At 47.7% G+C, this 19,134-nt stretch overlaps 1 protein-coding gene across 1 annotated transcript in view; it reads left to right on the forward strand.

The window, feature by feature from the left end:
- LOC113812176 (Protein C kinase 53E) overlaps positions 1-19,134 on the forward strand; it is a 94,495-nt gene that overhangs the window by 17,058 nt on the left and 58,303 nt on the right. The window contains exons 2-3 of the mRNA XM_070123835.1: positions 2,352-2,505; positions 6,667-6,895. Coding sequence (XP_069979936.1) covers positions 2,352-2,505; positions 6,667-6,895 — 383 coding nt within the window. The remainder of the gene's footprint in view (positions 1-2,351; positions 2,506-6,666; positions 6,896-19,134) is intronic.

Genomic DNA, 19,134 nt, shown 5'->3' on the forward strand with positions numbered 1-19,134 from the left:
AGCTGTTGGGTAAGAAAGGAGGGGGGGGAGGGAGGAGGAGGGACCTTGCCTTTCCTTAGGGTTACATGCGAGGGAGGAGGAGGAGAGAGGAGAGGAAGGGCAGAGGAGGAGGGAAGGGAGAGGGTTATGGTGAAGAAAGGAGGGAGAGGAGGAAGAGAGGAAAGGGAAGGGATTGTGGTAAAGAAAGGAGGGAGAGAAGGAGAGAGGAGGGAAGAGGAAGAGAGGAAGGGAGGGATTATGGAAGAAAGGAGGGGGAGAAGGAGAGAGAAGGAAGAGAGGGAAAGGGAGGGGATTATGGTGAAGAAAGGAGAGAGGAGGGAAGAGGAAGAGGAAAGGGAGGGGATTATGGTGAAGAAAGGAGGGAGAGACGGGGCATAGGAGGAGGGAAAAGAGAAAAGGGAGAGGATTATGGTAAAGAAAGGAGGGACAGAAGGAGAGGAGGAGGGGTGGGAAGGGTAGTGGTAAGAGGAGGGAAAGAGAAACAGAATTTATGCGCACACACACACACACACACACGCACACGCACACGCACACGCACACGCACACACACACACACACGCAGACACACACACACAAACACAAACAAACAAACAAGTAAACAAACAAACAAACAAACAAACCCGAGAAAGGAAAAAAGGAAAACAAACCAGATTTTCCTCGGCGCGTTCTTCCATCCACGAGAGAGAGAGAGAGAGAGAGAGAGAGAGAGAGAGAGAGAGAGAGAGAGAGAGAGAGAGAGAGAGGGAGGGAGGGAGGGAGGGAGGGAAATCTTCGCTCTTTAGTTGAACATTAAGAAATCTGGGCGAGCAACAGGCGCCGATTAGGATTCCTAATAGGTGATCGTTCCCCTGGTGATTGGGCGGCCGCTGGGCTGACCTCCGCCTCCCCGGGCCGCCCGCACATGACCCAGGGAGGAGGGGCTCTCTTGCACACGCGCAATCGTGAACATGAGAATACGCACACACGCACACGCATACGCACAATCACACACAAACATCCCCGCAAACACATACACATACACACACAAACACCCCCACAAACACCCCCCCCCCCACACACACACATACACACAAACACTCCCACAAACGCACACACAAACGCCCCCCCACAAACACCCCCCACACACAACCCCCCCCTACACCCACACAAACACCCCCACACACACACAAACACCCCCACAAATACACACACACCCACAAACACCTCCCCCCCAACACACACACACAACCCCCCTTCCCCCCACACACAACCCCCCACCCCACCCCACACACCCACAAACACCCCCCAACACACACACACACAATCCCCACCCCCACCCACCCCACAAACACCCCCACCCCACACATACACACAACCCCCCCCCCCCCACACACACACACACAATACAGAATACACACAAAACGCCCAAATTATTACAGACCCGAAATTCAGAGAATCGAGGGAGATGAACGTCCAGCCAGCGAGTAGACATGAGGTTTCAGTCCATGTATCGATCGGCGTCTGTCTGTCTCTAATCACGGGATGTTTACGTTTTTTTGTTTTGTTTTTTTGCTTTTACGTTCTTTCGTCTATTCTTGCGTTGTTTGTTTGTTTTTGTTTTCTTTTTTGTTCTTTTGTCGGTTCTAATGTTTTTGTTTGTTTTTGTTTTCTCTTCGTTGTTCTTTTGTCTATTCTTATGTTGTTTTTGTTTGTTTTTATGTTCTCTTCTTTGTTCTCTCGTACTTTTTACTTGTTCTTACGCACTTTCGTGTGTTCTTTACGTTCTTAGTTTTGGCCTTACTTTTTTTTGCGTTTTTTTTTCTTCTTTCGTTGTTTTTTATTTACTTGTTCTTTTTTTGCTTGTTTTTTTTTACGTTCTTATATTTGTTCTCACTCTTTTGTTTGTTCTCACGTTCATTCGTTTATTCTTACGCTCCTTTTATTCGTTCTTACGTTGGTCTGTTCGTCCTTGCATTCATTATTCTTACGTTCACTTATTCTTACCTTCACTCGCTCATTCACACATTCACTATTCTAACGTTCCTTCGTTCACACATTCATTATTCTCACGTTCACTTGTTCTTACTCGTTCGTTCTCACGTTCCTTCGCTCACACATTCATTACTCCCACGTTCACTTGTTCTTACATTCACTCGTTCGTTCTCACCTTCACTCGCTCACACATTCATTATTCTCACGTTCACTCATTCTTACCCTCACACGTTCTCCCTCCACTTCCCTTCGCTTACACGTTCATTACTCCCACGTCCACTCATTCTTCCTCTCACACGTTCTCCCTCCACGTCCCTTCGCTCACACGTTCTCCCTCCACGTCCCTTCGCTCACCCGTTCTCCCCCTCTTCCTCCCGCAGTCATGCAGGCCAAGAACCTCATTCCCATGGACCCGAACGGACTCTCCGATCCCTACGTCAAGCTGAAGCTGATCCCTGGCACCGACAACATGAAGATGAAGACCAAGACGATTAAGGCGACACTGAACCCCACCTGGAACGAGACGCTCACCTGGTAGGTTGGCTTGGGTTCGGGTTCGGGTTTGGGGTGTGGGGTGTGGGGGACTTGGTTTGTATGTGTATTTGTCTTGTTTCTGTTTGTTTCTGGTTCACTTGCTCTTTGGCTTTGGCTTTGTCTCTTTGTCTTTCTTTCTCTCTTTCTTTCTTTCTTTCTTTCTTTCTCTCTCTCTCTCTCTCTCTCTCTCTCTCTCTCTCTCTCTCTCTCTCTTCTTTCTTTCTTTCTCTCTCTTTCTCTGTCTGTCTCCCTCTCTCTTTCTCTGTCTCTCTCTCTCTCTCTCTCTCTCTCTCTCTCTCTCTCTCTCTCTCTCTCTCTCTCTCTCTCTCTCTCTCTCTCTCCTCTCCTCTCCCTCTCCCTCCCTCTCCCTCCCTCTCCCTCTCCCTCTCCCTCCTTCCCTCTCCCTCTCTCTCCTCTCCCTCTCTCCTCCTCTCCCTCTCTCCCTCCCTTCTCTCTCTTCCTCTCCCTCTCCCTCTCCCTCTCCCTCTCCCTCTCCCTCTCGCTCTCCCTCTCCCTCCGTCCATTCCATTGCTTTCAGCCAGCTGCCGGAGCCACTCACCTTGCAGTGCAGCCAGAAGCCACGACTCGAGCCAACAGAAGTGCCATTGTCAGCATCTCTTTCTCTCCCCTTCTTGCCAATCCTGAGCCCGCTTAATCAAATTCCGTACCTGGAACTGTGCCAAATGCGAGCGGGGCGCGAGTGCTTTTACCTGTGCGAGTCTACGGTGGCGGGAACCCACGTTTCACTATCTTCTTTAATCGAGTATTTTGGGAAGTGAAATATTTCGCAGGTCGGCACGGGCATGGGAGTGCATCATGCTTTTTAGGTTTCGGTGCGTGAGGAGTATATATATATATTTTTTTTTCGGTTCGCTGAGTTCGGGTCATTTTACTAGATCATATTCGATATAACGAGGTCAAGTAAGATGACGCCCCGCCCAGGTCGCACCCTCTGTATACTGTACGCTATTTGTTGAGCCTCGGTTGACCTGGCTGTATCGACCCACCGACCTCCTCTCTCGCCTCACCCATAATTTAGACTTAAAGCTCCAAATTCATCGAGAATGTGATGGTCTCAGCCAGCAAGCTCGCGCCGTACCTGTCTTATGTCACCGCTCCTGACGAGATGCTCCTGACGAGATGCTCCTGACGAGATGCTCCTGACGAGATGCTCCTGACGAGATGCTCCTGACGAGATGCTCCTGACGACGAGATTCGAAGGCTTTCCAGGGCTTCAGGTTTACCGGACGAGGTGGGAGGAGGAGGAGGAGGAGGAGGAGGAGGAGGAGGAGGAGGAGGAGGAGGAGGAGAAGGAGGAGGAGGAGGAGTAGGAGGAGGAGGAGGAGAAGTAGGAGTAGGAGGAGGAGTAGGAGGAGAAGTAGGAGTAGGAGGAGGAGGAGAAGTAGGAGGAGGAGGAGAAGTAGGAGGAGGAGGAGAAGTAGGAGGAGGAGGAGGGGAAGTAGGAGGAGGAGGAGAAGTAGGAGGAGGAGGAGGAGAAGTAGGAGGAGGAGGGAGGAGTAGGAGGAGGAGGAGGAGGAGAAGAAGAAGAAGAAGAAGAAGAAGAAGGAGGAGGAGGAGGAGGAGGAGGGGAAGAAGGGGAAGGAGAAGGAGAAAGAACGTACTCTCGCTTTCGACCTGTTCTTATCGGTGGCTCGTTCTGAGTGCCCCCTACCCCCCACCCTCCCACCTCCCCGTGGCCCTTAAAGCGGTTTTGTATCATTTTGTCGCTTCTCCGATCCGCTGTGGATGCCTGTGGTCTTTCTGGTGATGCTGGGCGGGGGATGAGGATGCTGTGGCGCTGTATCGAGGCCTCGGAACGTATTGCGAACGTATTCAAGATATGGTTATTGAAACCACCGCGATATTAAGAGTCTAAGGATATTTTCCCTCGTGGTTTTATTGTATATATCGAAGGCCGTGATCGGTTTGAATATATTACGTCTTATTTACGTCTTTTGTTCCCCTGCTTTTGAATGAAAAAGTCCAGGATGAAATATAAACCTGTTAGCTTAGGCGGAAACATATAAAATAGTAAGGCATAAATTGCAGATCACGTGACGCCCCATTGCCCCCGTTGCTGTTTCTCTCGACGTGAATAAGACCGACGTCAGACCCAGACCTTTCGGGCGGGGGGGGGGGGGGGGGAATCTGAAGTAATATCCCACAGAAAGAATAGAGAATAGTTCCTTTTTTAAAATGATTTGGAGGTTGAGTGAGGTATTATTATGAGGAATGGACGAGGCCTTTCGATAGACTGTTGTCTGGGATTTTATGAGCGTCGATAAGCCTGAGGCTGAAATATGGTTGTGGTGATGATGGAGGCGGTGTTATAGATAGAGACGTTCTGGATGAATTTTAATGATGGCGGCCATTATGTAGATATTAGTGGTTATCTGAGGAATTATCGTATTGGTTTAAAAAGCGGTTAATAAAGATGGTATGTAAAATAGGAAAAGATAAATGATACTGTTAATGGCAGCATATGATAGCACGTGTGAAAAGTGATGCTAATTATTATTATGATTTCGGTTTCGCCTTGCACGCTTTACGGTGTATAATGTACAATTTATGTCTCTATTTAAATATGATAATTTGCTGCGTAATAAGCTGGTGTATTTTCCCGCCTTTTTTCCACGTGTGCCGGCCCTCCCACGCTCCCATTAGGATTAATCAAAGAAAAACATTGTAGTGTGATTATGCTTACACCCACATGCACATTGGCATTCACGTGCGCTCGAATAATCCTTGCTTCCTCCCTCTCCCCTCCTGCTGTAATCTCCCTCTCCCTCCCCTCTTCCTCTCTCTCACTCCCTCCTCTTACCTTTTCTCTCTCTCCCTCCCCTGTTCCTCCCTCTCCCCACCTGCTGTAATCTCCCTCTCCCCTCTTCCTCCCTCTCACTCCCTCCTCTTACTTTTCCTCTCTCCCTCCCCTGTTCCTCCCCACCTGCTGTAATCTCCCTCTCCCCTCTTCCTCCCTCTCACTCCCTCCTCTTACCTTTTCTCTCTCTCACTCCATGTTCCTCCCTCTCCCCACCTGCTGTAATCTCCCCCTTCCTCCCCTCTTCCTCCCTCCTCCTTCCTTTCTCTCCCTCTCTTGCCCTCTTCACCTCTCCTTCCTCCTCTTCTATGTCACCCTCACCCTCCTTTTCCTCCCTCTCTCTATTCTCGCTCCTTCTCTCTCTCACCCTCCTGCCTTTCTCTCCCTTTCCTTTTCCCTTGCCTCTCTCTCCTCCCCCTTCTCCCCTGTCTTCCTCTCTCTGACGAAGCACCGTGTTCCTGCTTCCTCTCCCTTGTCCACCCTACCCTCTCCCCTCCTCCTCCCCTCTCCCCTCATTTTGTTTCTCTTTGATGGTCCTCCTTGACCATGCCCCCTCTTCTCCTCATCCTTACCCTCCCTCTCTCCATCTTACCCCCTTTCCATTTGCCTGTCTCTCCCTTGGCTCTCCCCTCATCTTCCTTTCTCCACCCTTTGCCTCTCTCTCTCCATCATCCTTACCTTCTCTCCACCTTTCGCCCATTCCCTTTGCCTCTCTCCCTCGCTCTCACCCCATCTCCTCTCCATCTTTCCCCAATTCCCTTTTCCTCTCTCTCCCTCATCCTTACCCTCCCTCTCTCCACCATTCCCTCCTTTGCCTCTCTCTCCTTCCCTCTCCCCCCATCTCCCTTTATCCATCTTTCCCCAATTCCCTTTTCTTCTCTCTCCCTCGCTCTCCCCTCATCTCCCCCCATCTCCTCCTCTCCACCTTTCCCCCAGTTCCCTTTGCCTCTCCCTCTCCCCTCGCTCTCCCCCTATCTCCCTTTCCCTGACGAAGCCCCTTGTAACCAACTAGCTTATGACATCAGAAACATTAAAAAAATACATTCAAAAGGAAATTAAAGGAACATCTATTAATAATCACCAATGACATCAGGTTTCTAAATGTAAGAATAGACAAGATTTATATGTACTACTATTGATTATATGTTTAACTTCTATTTATTTGTACTGTAACATCAATGCTATTATTGATTCTATGTTTTAACTTATATTTATTTGTACTGTAACATCAATACTACTATTTATTCTGTTTAACTTATATTTATTTGTACCGTAACATCAGTATGTATATAATATTAATAACCTTTGTAGCAAATGGAATATATTATTTTTTTCCTCCTTAGTGAGCTGAAACCCGAGGACAAGGACCGGCGACTGCTGGTGGAGTGCTGGGATTGGGATCGCACGTCCAGGAACGACTTCATGGGCTCCATGTCCTTCGGGATCAGCGAGATCATCAAGTCCTCCGTGGAAGGGTGGTACAAGTTCCTGACGGAGGAGGAGGGCGAGTTCTACAACGTGCCTTGTCCGCCGGAGGGCACGGATATCTCCAAGCTGAAGGAGAAGTTTAGGGTGAGTGTCCCTTGCGAGGTCTTTCGTGTGTGTGTGTGTGTGTGTGTGTGTGTGTGTGTGTGTGTGTGTGTGTGTGTGTGTGTGTGTGTGTGTGTTGACTCTAAATAAGGGTGATTATTTGGTATCTTTGGGTATTTATAATGGGCGTTTCCTGTACCATCACCATTGTCGAATCCGCGTGCACCTTGTATTCTGCAACGTTCTCCCCGCCAGTTGTGTTTGCACGCGTGAAATAATGAAGTTGCGTGCGTGGCCTCGACGTCACGAAGTTAATTTGTTCAACTCGGTTACGGAGGCGACTGGCGGGAATCGAATCATCGGCTCACCCTCGGAGTCAGCTGTTGTGTCTCGAGGGTGTTGACGGGGGAGGCCGGTCGGGTGCGGTCTCCTCCCTGGGAGTTGGCTGTGCGAGACTCGGAGGAGGGAGAGTCCTGAGCTCCCTTCGTCTCTTTGGCTGGCAGGAAGGTCGGGAGAAGGAAGGGGGTGGGAGGGAGGGAGCGAGGGAGGGAGGAAGGGAGCGAGGAGGGAGGGAGGGAACGAAGGAGGAAGGGTGCGAAGGAGGTTGGGAGGGAGGGAGCGAAGAAGGAAGGGAGGGAGCGAAGGAGGAAGGGAGGTAGGGAGGAGGGAGAGGTCCCGTCAGTATCTCTTGCAGACAAGAAGAAAGGGGGGAAGGAGGAAGGAAGGAAGGAAGGGAGGGAGGGAAGGGCACTGAGAAAGGGAAAGGATGTTCACGGAGGGAAAACTTGTGGAGATGCAGCGGAAGGAGAGAGAGAGAGAGAGAGAGAGAGAGAGAGAGAGAGAGAGAGAGAGAGAGAGAGAGAGAGGGAGAGAGGGAGAGAGAGAGAGAAAGAGAGAGAGAAAAACAGAGAGAGAGAGAGAGAGAGAGAGAGAGAGAGAGAGAGAGAGAGACAGACAGACAGACAGACAGACAGACAGACAGACAGACAGACACAGAGACAGAAAGAGAGACAGACAGACAAAGACAGACCGAGAGAGAGAGAAAGAGATCCCGAGAACCAATAGAGAGCACTGAATCTCGAACGCAGGAGGAGACGGATCTCGGAGACCATCGAGCGGCGAAGGGGGAGGGGGGGGGGCGGTCCCCCGTGGTCGCCGCCGCCGCCACGCGAGTATTGGGTTATTCATTCAATTAAAACTTGGCGGCACTTGAGCTTGGCCCCCTTTTTGCGCGCGCGGGAAAAGTTTGTTCCTCATTGGTATATTTAGGCGAGATGAGAACACAAGTCTGGATTAGTGAAAAAGACGTGCGCTGCGCCTGGCTTTTATGGAGTGCCAGTGCCGCGGAAATAAGTATGAAAGCGGGGGTGGTAGATTTTTGGTAGAAAGCAGGGGGAAGTAGATTCTGGTAGAAAGGGGAGGTAGATTTTTTGGTAGAAAGGAGGAGGAGGAGGTAGATTTGGGTAGAAAGCAGGGGAGGTAGATGGGTAGAAAGTAGGGGAGGTAGATTTGGGTAGAAAGCAGGGGGAGGAGGTAGATTTTGGTAAAAAGTAGGGGTAGGTAGATTTGGTTAGAAAGGGGGAGGTAGATTTGGGTAGAAGGCAGGTGGACGTAGATTTTGGTAGAAAGCAGGGGAGGTAGATTTTTGTAGAAGGCAGGGGGAGGTAGATTCTAGTAGAAAGCAGGGGAGGTAGATTTATGTAAAAAGTAGAGGGAGGGAGATTTGGGTAGAAAGCAGGGGGAGGAGGTAGATTTAGGTAAAAAGTAGGGGTAGGTAGATTTTGGTAGAAAGGGGGACGTAGATTTGGGTAGAAAGCAGGAGAGGTAGATTTTGGTAGAAAAAGGGGGTGGTAGATTTGGGTAGAAGGCATGGGGAGGTAGATCTTTGGTAGATCCAGGAACCAACGGCAGTAATATGGGGTAGGTATTAATAGTTTGAAATATCAAGGAACGGTTCTATTACAAATTATATATATTTTTTTTACTTATTAAGGAAAAAAAGTAAAAGTTCTGAAACTAGAAAAAAATTGACCATAATTTGTTCTCCTTTCCTCTATCCTCATGACGACGGGGTAGGGGACAGGGGATAGGGGGTAGGGGGGTAGTGCAGGATTATAGAGGGAAGGGGGGGAGCGGGGGGAGGGGGAGGGTATTCGGGGCAGCATGGAGAGAGTAAGTAATGCTCGATGTTACTTAGTCCTCGTGTCTTTTACGAGGTCGGAATGAGAATGAGTCATACGCCGGGATGCTGGGGTCGTCCTCGGGGGTCCGGCGGGTGTAGAGGGGGCGGGGGAAGGGGGAGGGGAGATGCTGTGGTCGTCCTCGGGAGTCCGGCGGGTGTAGGGGGGAAGGGGGAGATGCTGTGGTCGTCCTCGGGGGTCCGTCGGGTGTAGGGGGGAAGGGGGGAGATGCTGTGGTCGTCCTCGGGGAGATGCTGGGGTCGCCTCCGGGGTCCGGCGGGTGTAGGGGGAAGGGGGGAGATGCTGGGGTCGTCCTCGGGGGTCCGGCGGGTGTAGGGGAGATGCTGGGGTCGTCCTCGGGGGTCCGGCGGGTGTAGGGGAGGGGGGAGATGCTGTGGTCGTCCTCAGGGGGTCCGGCGGGTGTGGGGGGGGAAGGGGGGTGTATGGGGGGAGATGCTGTGGTCAGTCCTCGGGGTCCGGCGGCTGTGGGGGGAAGGGGGGAGATGCTGGGGTCGTCCTCGGGGGTCCGGCGGGTGTAGGGGGCGGGGGAAGGCGGGGGAGATGCTGTGATCGTCCTCGGGGGTACGTCGGGTCCGTCGGGTGTGGGGGGAAGGGGACGAGGGGAAGGGGGGTGAGGAGGACTACTTTTCGCGTCTCTTTCGCCTTGGGGTTCGTTTTTTTTTTTTTTTTTTGGGTGGGATGGGGGGTGGGGTGAGGGTGGGTGGGGGTAGGGGAGGATTCGTGGTTTGGTGTATGTATGTTTTTCTCTTTTTTGGGGGGTCGGGTGGGGTTGAGGGGGGGGGGAGTTGGTGGTCTCCGTCTTTCTGTCTCTGGTTCTGTTTTTGTCTGTCTCTATTTCTGTCTGTGTTTCTTCTTCTCTTTCTCTCTCTTTCTGTCTCTTTCTCTCTCTCCCTCTCTCTCTCTCTCTCTCTCTCTCTCTCTCTCTCTCTCTCTCTCTCTCTCTCTCTCTCTCTCTCTCCCTCTCAAGAAAGCTCTCCTCTCTTTCCTCACCCCCTTCCCTCTCCCTCTCCCTCTCCCTCTCCCTCTCCCTCTCCCTCTCCCTCTCCCTCTCCCTCTCCCTCTCCCTCTCCCTCTCCCCACGACCACTTCCTCTCTGTGGGATCCGAGGCAAAAGTGCCGGCACAGATGGGGTGTTTACCGAGCCCTCGATAGTAATATCAGCATAAGATGAATGTGTCATACGTATTCCCCGAGCCGTTGCAAGCATGGTTCTTTTTCTCTCTTTCTCTTTCTCTATCTCTGTCCCTGTCTGTCTCTGTCTCTGTCTCTCTTTCTCTTTCTGTCTCTCTCTCTGTCTGTCTCTGTCTCTGTCTCTCTCTCTCTCTCTCTCTCTCTCTCTCTCTCTCTCTCTCTCTCTCTCTCTCTCTCTCTCTCTCTCTCTCTCTCTCTCTCTCTCTCTCTCTCTCTCTCTCTTTCTCTCTCTCTCTCTCTCTCTCTCTCTCTCTCTCTCTCTCTCTCTCTCTCTCTCTCTCTCTCTCTCTCTCTCTCTCTCTCTCTCTCTCTCTCTCTCTCTCTCTCTCTCTCTCTCTCTCCTCTCTCTCTCTCTCCTCTCTCCTTTCTCCTCCTCCCTCCCTCCTCCTCTCCTTCCCTTCCTTCCTCTCCTTCCCTCTCCTTCCTCTCCTCTTCCCTCCTCCCTCTTGCAAACCCGCGTCCTCCGATGAAATGAGATTTCCTACGCGTTCTCCTTTTTTTTTCCTATTATTCGCTCTAAACCTCCCATTTTTTTCGGGCCTCGCTTAGGCAGTTTCCTTCCCAGCGCTGAAGTGCCTTGCGGGGGTCCGTGGCCGGGCGAGGGAGGTGTCTCGCCCGCTTCATTTTGAGTCACGCTTCTCTTTGGGTCATTTGCATGAATCAGGTCGTTTCGGGGGGGGTTGGGGAGTGGGGGGAGGAGGGTAGGGAGGGTGTGAGGGGAGTGCGAGAGGGATGGGGGGAAGAGGGTAGGTGAGTGAGGGAAGGGGTGAGGGAGGGGGTGAGGGGGATGCGAGAGAGGAGGGGAAGAGGATAGGTGAGTGAGGGAAGGGGGAAGGAGGGGGTGGTGAGGGGGATGCGAGAGGGAGGGGAAGAGGGTAGGTGAGTGGGGGTAGGAGGGTAAGGAGAGGGGTGAGGGGTGTGTGAGAGAGGAGGGGAAGAGGGTAGGTGAGTGAGGGAAGGGGGAAGGAGAGAGGGTGAGGGGGATGCGAGAGAGGAGGAGGGGAAGAGGGTAGGTGAGTGAGGGAAGGGGGATGAGAAGGTGAGAAGGTGGTAGGGAGGTAGAGAAGGGGCTGGAGAGCGAAGGAGGGAGTAATGGGGAGGGAGGGAGGAAGGGGGAGAGGAAGTGATGGGAAGTGAGTAAGTGAATGAGTGGGAGGGAGTGATGGGAAGTGAGTGAGGGAGGGAGGGAGAGAGGGAGTGATGGGGAGTGAGCGAGGAAGGGGGAGGGGAGGGAGTTGGAGAGCGATGGGGGAGGGAGAGGGGGGGAGGGGAAGCTCCAGGCGGAAGAGGAAGCTCCCATGCAGGGTTGAATGAAATGATGATGCCCCTCGATTTGTTTGATCAAATATTTATTCGTGTGTTTGTTGAATACTTTGTTGTTGTTGTTGTTTTTCTCTCGTTTGTTTATTCGTCTTCTTGGGGTGACGGGGATGGCTTCGCGCTTCAAGATAGATGGAGAAGTTGTATGGATTTGAGAAGGTCATTTGAAGATGAAAGAGAATTGGAAGAGAATGGGAGAAAAGTAGGGATTTAATGACGAAAGGGAATTAGGATAAAATGAAGAAAAGTAGGAATTTTAAGTCGAAAGGGAATTGGAAGAGAATGGGAGAAAAGTAGGAATTTAAAGACGAAAGGGAATAACATTAGAATAGAAAAAAGTAAGAATTAAAAGGCGAAAGGGAATTAGATTAAAATGGAAGAAAAGTGGGAATTTAAAGGCGAAAGGGAATTAGATTAGAATGGAAGAGAAGTAGGAATTTTAAGACGAAAGGGAATTAGATTAGAATGGAAGAAAAGTAGGAATTTAAAGGCGAAAGGGAATTAGATTAAAATGGAAGAAAAGTAGGAATTAAAAGACGAAAGGGAATTAGATTAGAATGGAAGAGAAATAGGAATTAAAAGGCGAAAGGGAATTAGAATATAATGAAGAAAAGTAGGGATTTAAAGACGAAATGGAATTAGATTAAAATGGAAGAAAAGCAGGAATTTAAAGACGAAATGGAATTAGATTAAAATGGAAGAAAAGGAGGAATTGAAAGACGAAAGGGAATTACATTAAAATGGAAATAGGAATTAAAAGACGAAAGGGAATTAGATTAGAATGGAAGAAAAGTAGGAATTAAAAGGCGAAAGGGAATTAGATTGGAGTGGAAGAGAAATAGGAATTAAAAAGCGAAAGGGAATTAGAATATAATGAAGTAAAGTAGGAATTAAAAGACAGAAGGAAATTAGATTAAATTGGAGTAAAAGCAGGAATTTAAAGACGAAAGTAAATGAGATTAGAATGGAAGAGAAATAGGAATTAAAAGGCGAAAGGGAATTAGAGTAAAATGAAGAAAAGTAGGGATTTAAAGACGAAAGGGAATTAGATTAGAATGGAAGAAAAGTAGGAATTAAAAGATGAAGGGGAATTAGAATAAAATGGAAGAAACTAAGGATTTAAGGACGAAATGGAATTATATTAAAATGGAAGAAAAGCAGGGATTTAAAGGCGAAAGGGAATTAGATTAGAATGGAAGAGGAATAGGAATTAAAAGGCGAAAGGGAATTAGAACAAAATAAAGAAAAGTAGGGATTTAAAGACGAAAGGGAATAAGATTAGAATAAAATAAAGAAAAGCATTAATTTAAAGGACGAAAGTAAATGAGATGAGAGTGGAAAAGGCGTAAGGGAATTAGATTAGAATGGAAGAAAAGTAGGAATTTAAAGACAGAAGGAAATTAGATTAAAATGGAAGAAAAGCAGGAATTTAAAGACGAAAGTAAATTAGATTAGAATGGAAGTAGGAATTAAAAGACGAAAGGGAATTAGAATATAATGAAGAAAAGTAGTGATTTAAAGACGAAAGGTAATAAGATTAGATTAAAATGGAAGAAAAGCATTAATTTAAAGGACGAAAGTAAATGAGATGAGAGTGGAAAATGTCGCATATTATTTCCACTCACGCTGTATATATGTATGCAATTAGTTCGTTTCTATACATATGAAAAAGATAAGAGAATAAATAAATGAAACCAATAAAGGCAAATAGAAGAAAACGGAATTAGGACGAAACGCAGATGCAGAAACGACACAGAAGGAAATGCAAGAAATAATTGCAAGGAAAAGGGAAAAGGCAGATGCAAGGAAGGGTATGAAACATAAACAAGAAGAAGCAAGAAGCAAATGCGAGAAAGGAGAACAAATGGATGGAAGAAAAGACAAGAAGCATATGCGAGAAAGGGCGAGAAACAGATGCCACCAAAGGAGACACCCCCCCCCTCCCTCCCTCCCTATGTCCTCCAACCCAGGACGTTTTTCCCTTCCCCTCCCCAATCCCCCTCTCCCCCAGTCCCCCATCCCCTCGTTCCTCCTCTCCGTCCCCCCATCCCCTCGTTCCTCCTCCTCTCCCCGTCCCCCATCCTCTCGTTCCTTTCCCCCGTCCCTCCTCCCCCCGTCCCCCATCCTCTCGTTCCTCCTCCTCCTCCCCAAGTCCCCCACCTCCTCCTCCCCGTCCCCCACCTCATCCCTCCGTCCCCTCTCGTTCCCCCAGCCCCCCCCCCGTCCCCCCGGTGCATCAACGACTCGGGGACGACTCCTCAGCGCCCTCCGGAGAGAGAGAATTATGGTGACAGATCTCGAGTGGCAGCTGCAGGAGGGCGCGACGGTGGGGTCAGCTGAGGGCCGGTTGGGGCTGCCGCGATCACCGGGTCTTTCGTTATATTATTATCATCTGCATGTTCGTTGTGATTATTGTTGTTGGTATTGTTATTATTGTTGTTATTATTACTATCGTTATTGTTATTATTGTTAGTGTTATTCTAATTATTTTTTTAATTATTGTTAGTGTTATTATTATTGCTATTATCGTTATTTTTATTATTGTTTTTTTATTATTGTTATTATTGTTATTGTTGTTAATATTATTATTATTATTGTTGATATTATTATTATTATTATTATTATTATTATTATTATTATTATTATTATTATTATTATTATTATGTGTGCTCTTCTTCTTCTTCTGCCTTCATATTTTACTCCTGCCACTAACTCGACCTCCTCCCCTTCTTTGGTTTCATATTTCTTATTCCCTCTCATAATTCCTGCGCCGTCTTTCTCTTACCTTTCTTATGCATTTTCTTACCGCCTTACCTCTTCTTCCTCCTCCTCCTCCTCTTTTTCCTCCTATTCCTCCTACTCCTCTTCTTTTTCCTCCTCTTCCTCCTACTCCTCCTCCTCCTCCTCTCCTTCCTCTCTCCCTCTCCCTCTCACCCCCTACCCTCTCCCTTCTCCCCTCTCCCTTTCCTTCCTCTCTCTCTCTCCTTCACCTCTCCATCTCCCTCTCCCTCACCCCATCCCCCTCTCCTCCCTCTCATTCCTCGCTCCCACTCCCCCCTCCCCCTCCCCTAGCCCTCCTCTTTCCTTCCTCTCTCCCTCTCCTTCACCTCTCCCTCTCCTCTCCCTCACCCCATCCCCCTCCCCTCTCCTTTCCCTCCTCCTCTCTCTCCCTCTCCCTCCCCCTCTCCCTCTCACCCCCTCCCCCTCTCCCTCCCCCTCTCCCTTTCCTTCCCTCTCCCCTCCCCCTCTCCCTCTCCCTCTCACCCTCTCTCCCCCTCTCCCTCCCCCTCTCCCTCCCCCTCTCCCTTTCCTCCCTCTCTCCTCCTCCTCCTCCTCTCCTCCCCCTCTCCCTCTCACCCTCTCACCCCCTCTCCCTCTCCCTCTCCCTCTCCTTCTCCCTCTCCCTCTCCTCCCTCTCACCCCCTCCCCCTCCTCCTGAAAACGAAAAAGGAAAGAGGCTCCCATGTTAATTTTCACGCCATTTGTCTCCCGGCCGCCAAGGCGACGGGGCGGCCTCAGGAGGAGGAGGAAGAGGAATAATAATAATAATGATGATAATAATAATAATGATGATAATAATAATGATGATGATAATAATATTGATGATGGTAATAATAATGATGATAATGATGATAATAATAATAATGATAATGGTAATAATAATAATGATAATGGTAATAATAATAATGATAATGATGATGATGATGATGATGATGATGATAATGATGATGATAATAATGATAATAATAATGAGGATAATAATGATGATGATGATGATAATGATGATGATAATGATAATGATGATGATAATAATAATGATGATAATGATAATAATGATGATAATAATGATAATAATAAAAATAATAATAATGATAATAATAATAATAATAATGATAAGAAGAAGAAGAGGATAAAGTAGTAGTAGTAGTAGAAGAAGGAGAAAAGGGGAAACAGAGAGGGAAGGAAGAAGAATAGGAAGAATCAGAATAGGAGGAACAATAAGAAAGATAATAAAATGGAGGAGGAATAAGAAGTGAAGGTAGTAGTAGAGAAAGAAAGAAAGAGGAGCTAGAAGAAGAGGAGGAAGAAGAAATGGGAAGAGTAGAATAGGAGGAACAGGAGGTAGAGAAGAAAGAACTGGAGGAGGAATAAAAGTGAAGATAGAGGGGAAGAGGAAGAAAGAAAGAGGAGGAAGAAGAAGAAAGGGAAGAGAGACAAAGGGAACAAGGAATAGACGAAGAAGAGGGGGAAGAAGAGGAGGGAGAGGAAGAGGAAGGAGAGGAGGGAGAGAAAGAGGAAGGAGAGGAAGAGAAAGGAAAGGAGGGAGAGGAGGGAGAAGAAGAGAAAGGAGAGGATGGGGAAGAAGAGGAAGAGGGGGAGAGGAGGAGGCGCCCCCCTCGGCCCTCTCGGCATTTGTCTCCCTCCTGTTTTTCGCGTCTTCCTCCGCCGACCGTCCGTCTTCTTGTTTTATTTCTCTTTCGTTGTCCAGTTTTTTTTCGGTCACTCTCTTGCCTCCTTTCCTTCCCTCCTTCTCGAGTGTTTTTTTTTTCTTGTGTTCGGTTACTTTAGTTGTTGTGAAATGGTGTTGGTTGTGGTTGTCTTTTATGTGTTTAATGTGAATTTTAAATTAGTTTCGGTTGATGGATTTCGTATATTGATACAGAGACCAGCTTTTTTTTGTCTTTTTGTCTGTCTACAGTCTCTCTCTCTCTCTCTCTCTCTCTCTCTCTCTCTCTCTCTCTCTCTCTCTCTCTCTCTCTCTCTCTCTCTCTCTCTCTCTCTCACACACACACACACACACACACACACACACACACACACACACACACACACACACACACACACACACACACACACACACACACACACAGAGCCTTGCCTTTTTTTTTTACAACCCTCCCCCGCGAGCGAATCCAACCCCGAGGGAACCCGTCGGGAGAGAAAGAAAAACCCGAAATACGTTTCTCCGTAATTGCTTGTCGGTCGCAGCTGATCGGCCGTCCTTCTTGTGCTCATTGGCTCGCCTCCGAACCGGACACGGAAGCTGCCGGACGAGGTTGATCAGTGTGTTTGGAATTCCTGGAGGTCGCAGAGGGGGGGGGGGCTTTGTTTGGTACGATTGGTCTGTTAAATAATTAAAGGAAGGTTCGGGTTTGTGGGAGAGGGAGATTGAGACAGACAGATACAGGCAGACAAAAACAAACAGACATAGATAAACACAGACAGACAAAAACAAACAGACATAGATAGACACAGACAGACAAAAAACAAACAGACACACACACACAGACAGACACATGCACACAGATAAAAAACAGACACACACACACACAGACAAAAACACACACAGACAAAAACACACACAGACAAAAACAGACACACACAGACAAAAACACACACACATACAAAAACAGACACACACACGGACAAAAACAGACAGACAGACACTCACAGACAAAGACAAACAGACAGACAGACAAACTCATACACCCAGAGTGGTATCAGTTGGAGAAGTTTTGCAGAGATCTACAAAGCTTAAGGAATTGTAAGATTGGTTCAAATCCTTCTATTTTCGCTCTCCACCGCGTTCTTATCGGCCTTTCTCTTTCTCTTTCTTTCCCCTTTCTCCTTTCTTCTGGCTCACTTCATTCCGTCTCTTTCGCGTCTTTTTTCTAATTTAGGATATATATTTTCTCTTAAACTTTTTTTTATTGTATTTTCTTTTCTCATTCCTTCTCCTCCTCTTCTGTCCCCTTCATCTGTGTCTCTACGCTTTATCTTTTCTCACACTTCTTCTTCTTCTCCTCTTCTATGTCTTCTTCTTCTTCTTCTTCTTCTTCGTCTTCTTCTTCTTCTTCTTCTTCTTCTTCTTCTTCTTCTCCTCCTCCTCCTCCTCCTCCTCCTCCTACTCCTCCTCCTCCCTTCTTTATTAATGAGCTTCCCTTTTCCCTTCTTTTTTCCCTCATCACATTTTTACATTAATCTCTCTTCGCTTTTCTCTTCTCTCTTCTCCCTTCTCTCTTCTCCCTTCTCTATTCTCTCTTCTCCCTTCTCTCTTCTCCCTTCCCGTTTATTCCTCTTCCTCCTCTCTGTCTCCTCCTCTAACCCACATTCGGGGTGATTTGCTCGTTACTCAGAATCTCGAAATGGAAAAAGCTCCGCCTCGTTTGGAGTTCTTTCAGCGAGTGCGAAATAGATGTGCGGATTCTTATAGGTGTGCAATTTTTTGTGTGTGTGTTAAGAGTGTATGTATGTGTTTTGTTTTATATGTTTTAGGGCGTTGTGTTGGATTGTATGTGTGTGTATTGTGGTTGAATGAATGTGTGTATTCGTTTGTTTATATATATATATATATATATATATATATATATATATATATATATATATATATATATATATATATATATATATATATATATATATATATATATATTTTTTTTTTTTTTTTTTTGCCATTATGTTAGATTGTATGTCTATTCATGTACATATTTTTGTGTTTTTATGTTAGATTGTATGTATGTGTTATTTTAGAATATATGTATGTGTTCGTTTATGTATATATTTGGGCCATTATGTTAGTATGTATATATGTGTGTATGTATGTATGTATCCATCCCATTATATATATATATATTTTTTTTTTGGCCTCTGCGTCCTCTGCTTAGTTGGGAGCGCCCGCGGCGGCCCTCCGAGCGGCGCCCTCAATAGAGTTCATTTGTGGGCGTCGTCGATATGTTCGCGGCCCGAAATATCCAATCTGCATTGTGTCTTCGGCGGCGGGCGTGAGATGCAAGCATTGTGCGGCCGTTTCCTCGAAGGAGAGAGATGCCACGGGCGCGCCTTTGTGGGCTCCTCAACTGGCTCGCGTTCAAGGGGCCGGGACAATTTTTTTTTTTTTTTTGGGGGGGGGATTCGTTTTTTTTTTTTTTTTTTTTTTTTTGGCTTTTGCGAGGCGTTGTCGGGGTTGGTTGGGGATTGGTTGTGCTTGTACGGGGGTTGGGGTAGATGGGGATTTTTTGTTGTTTTTTTGTTTTGTTTTTTTGTTTGCTTTTGCGAGGCGTTGTCGGGGTTGGTTGGGGATTGGTTGGGCTTGTAAGGGGTTGGGGAGTGGGGTTTGGGGGTAGTTGTTGTTTGTTTTGTTTTTGTTTTGTTTTGTTTTGTTTTTTGTTTGCTTTTGCGAGGCGTTGTCGGGGTTGGTTGGGGATTGGTTGTGCTTGTAAGGGGGGTGGGGAGTGTGGGGTTTGGGGGTAGTTGTTGGATTTTTTATTTTGTTTTGTTTTGTTTTGTTTGTCTCTTTGTAGGGCTTCTGGGGTTGGTGTTTGCTTGAGAGGACGCAGGTTGATGAGGTCGTGACGTCGTCGTTGTTGGGTTGTTTTTCGGTCAAGATGGCAGTTCTGGTTCTGTACCTTCTCCTCCCATCCCCTTTCCCTCCCTTCCCTTCCCTTCCCTTCCCCCAATCCCTCTCACTTTCCATCCTCTGCCCTCCCTCTCTCCCTTTCCCTACTCTCCCCTCCCCTCCCCTCCCTCCCCTTCCCCCTTTCCCTACTTTCCCTCTCTCTTCCCTTCCCT

The sequence above is a fragment of the Penaeus vannamei genome, chromosome 7 (assembly GCF_042767895.1).
Source record: "Penaeus vannamei isolate JL-2024 chromosome 7, ASM4276789v1, whole genome shotgun sequence".
NCBI lineage: Eukaryota > Metazoa > Arthropoda > Malacostraca > Decapoda > Penaeidae > Penaeus > Penaeus vannamei.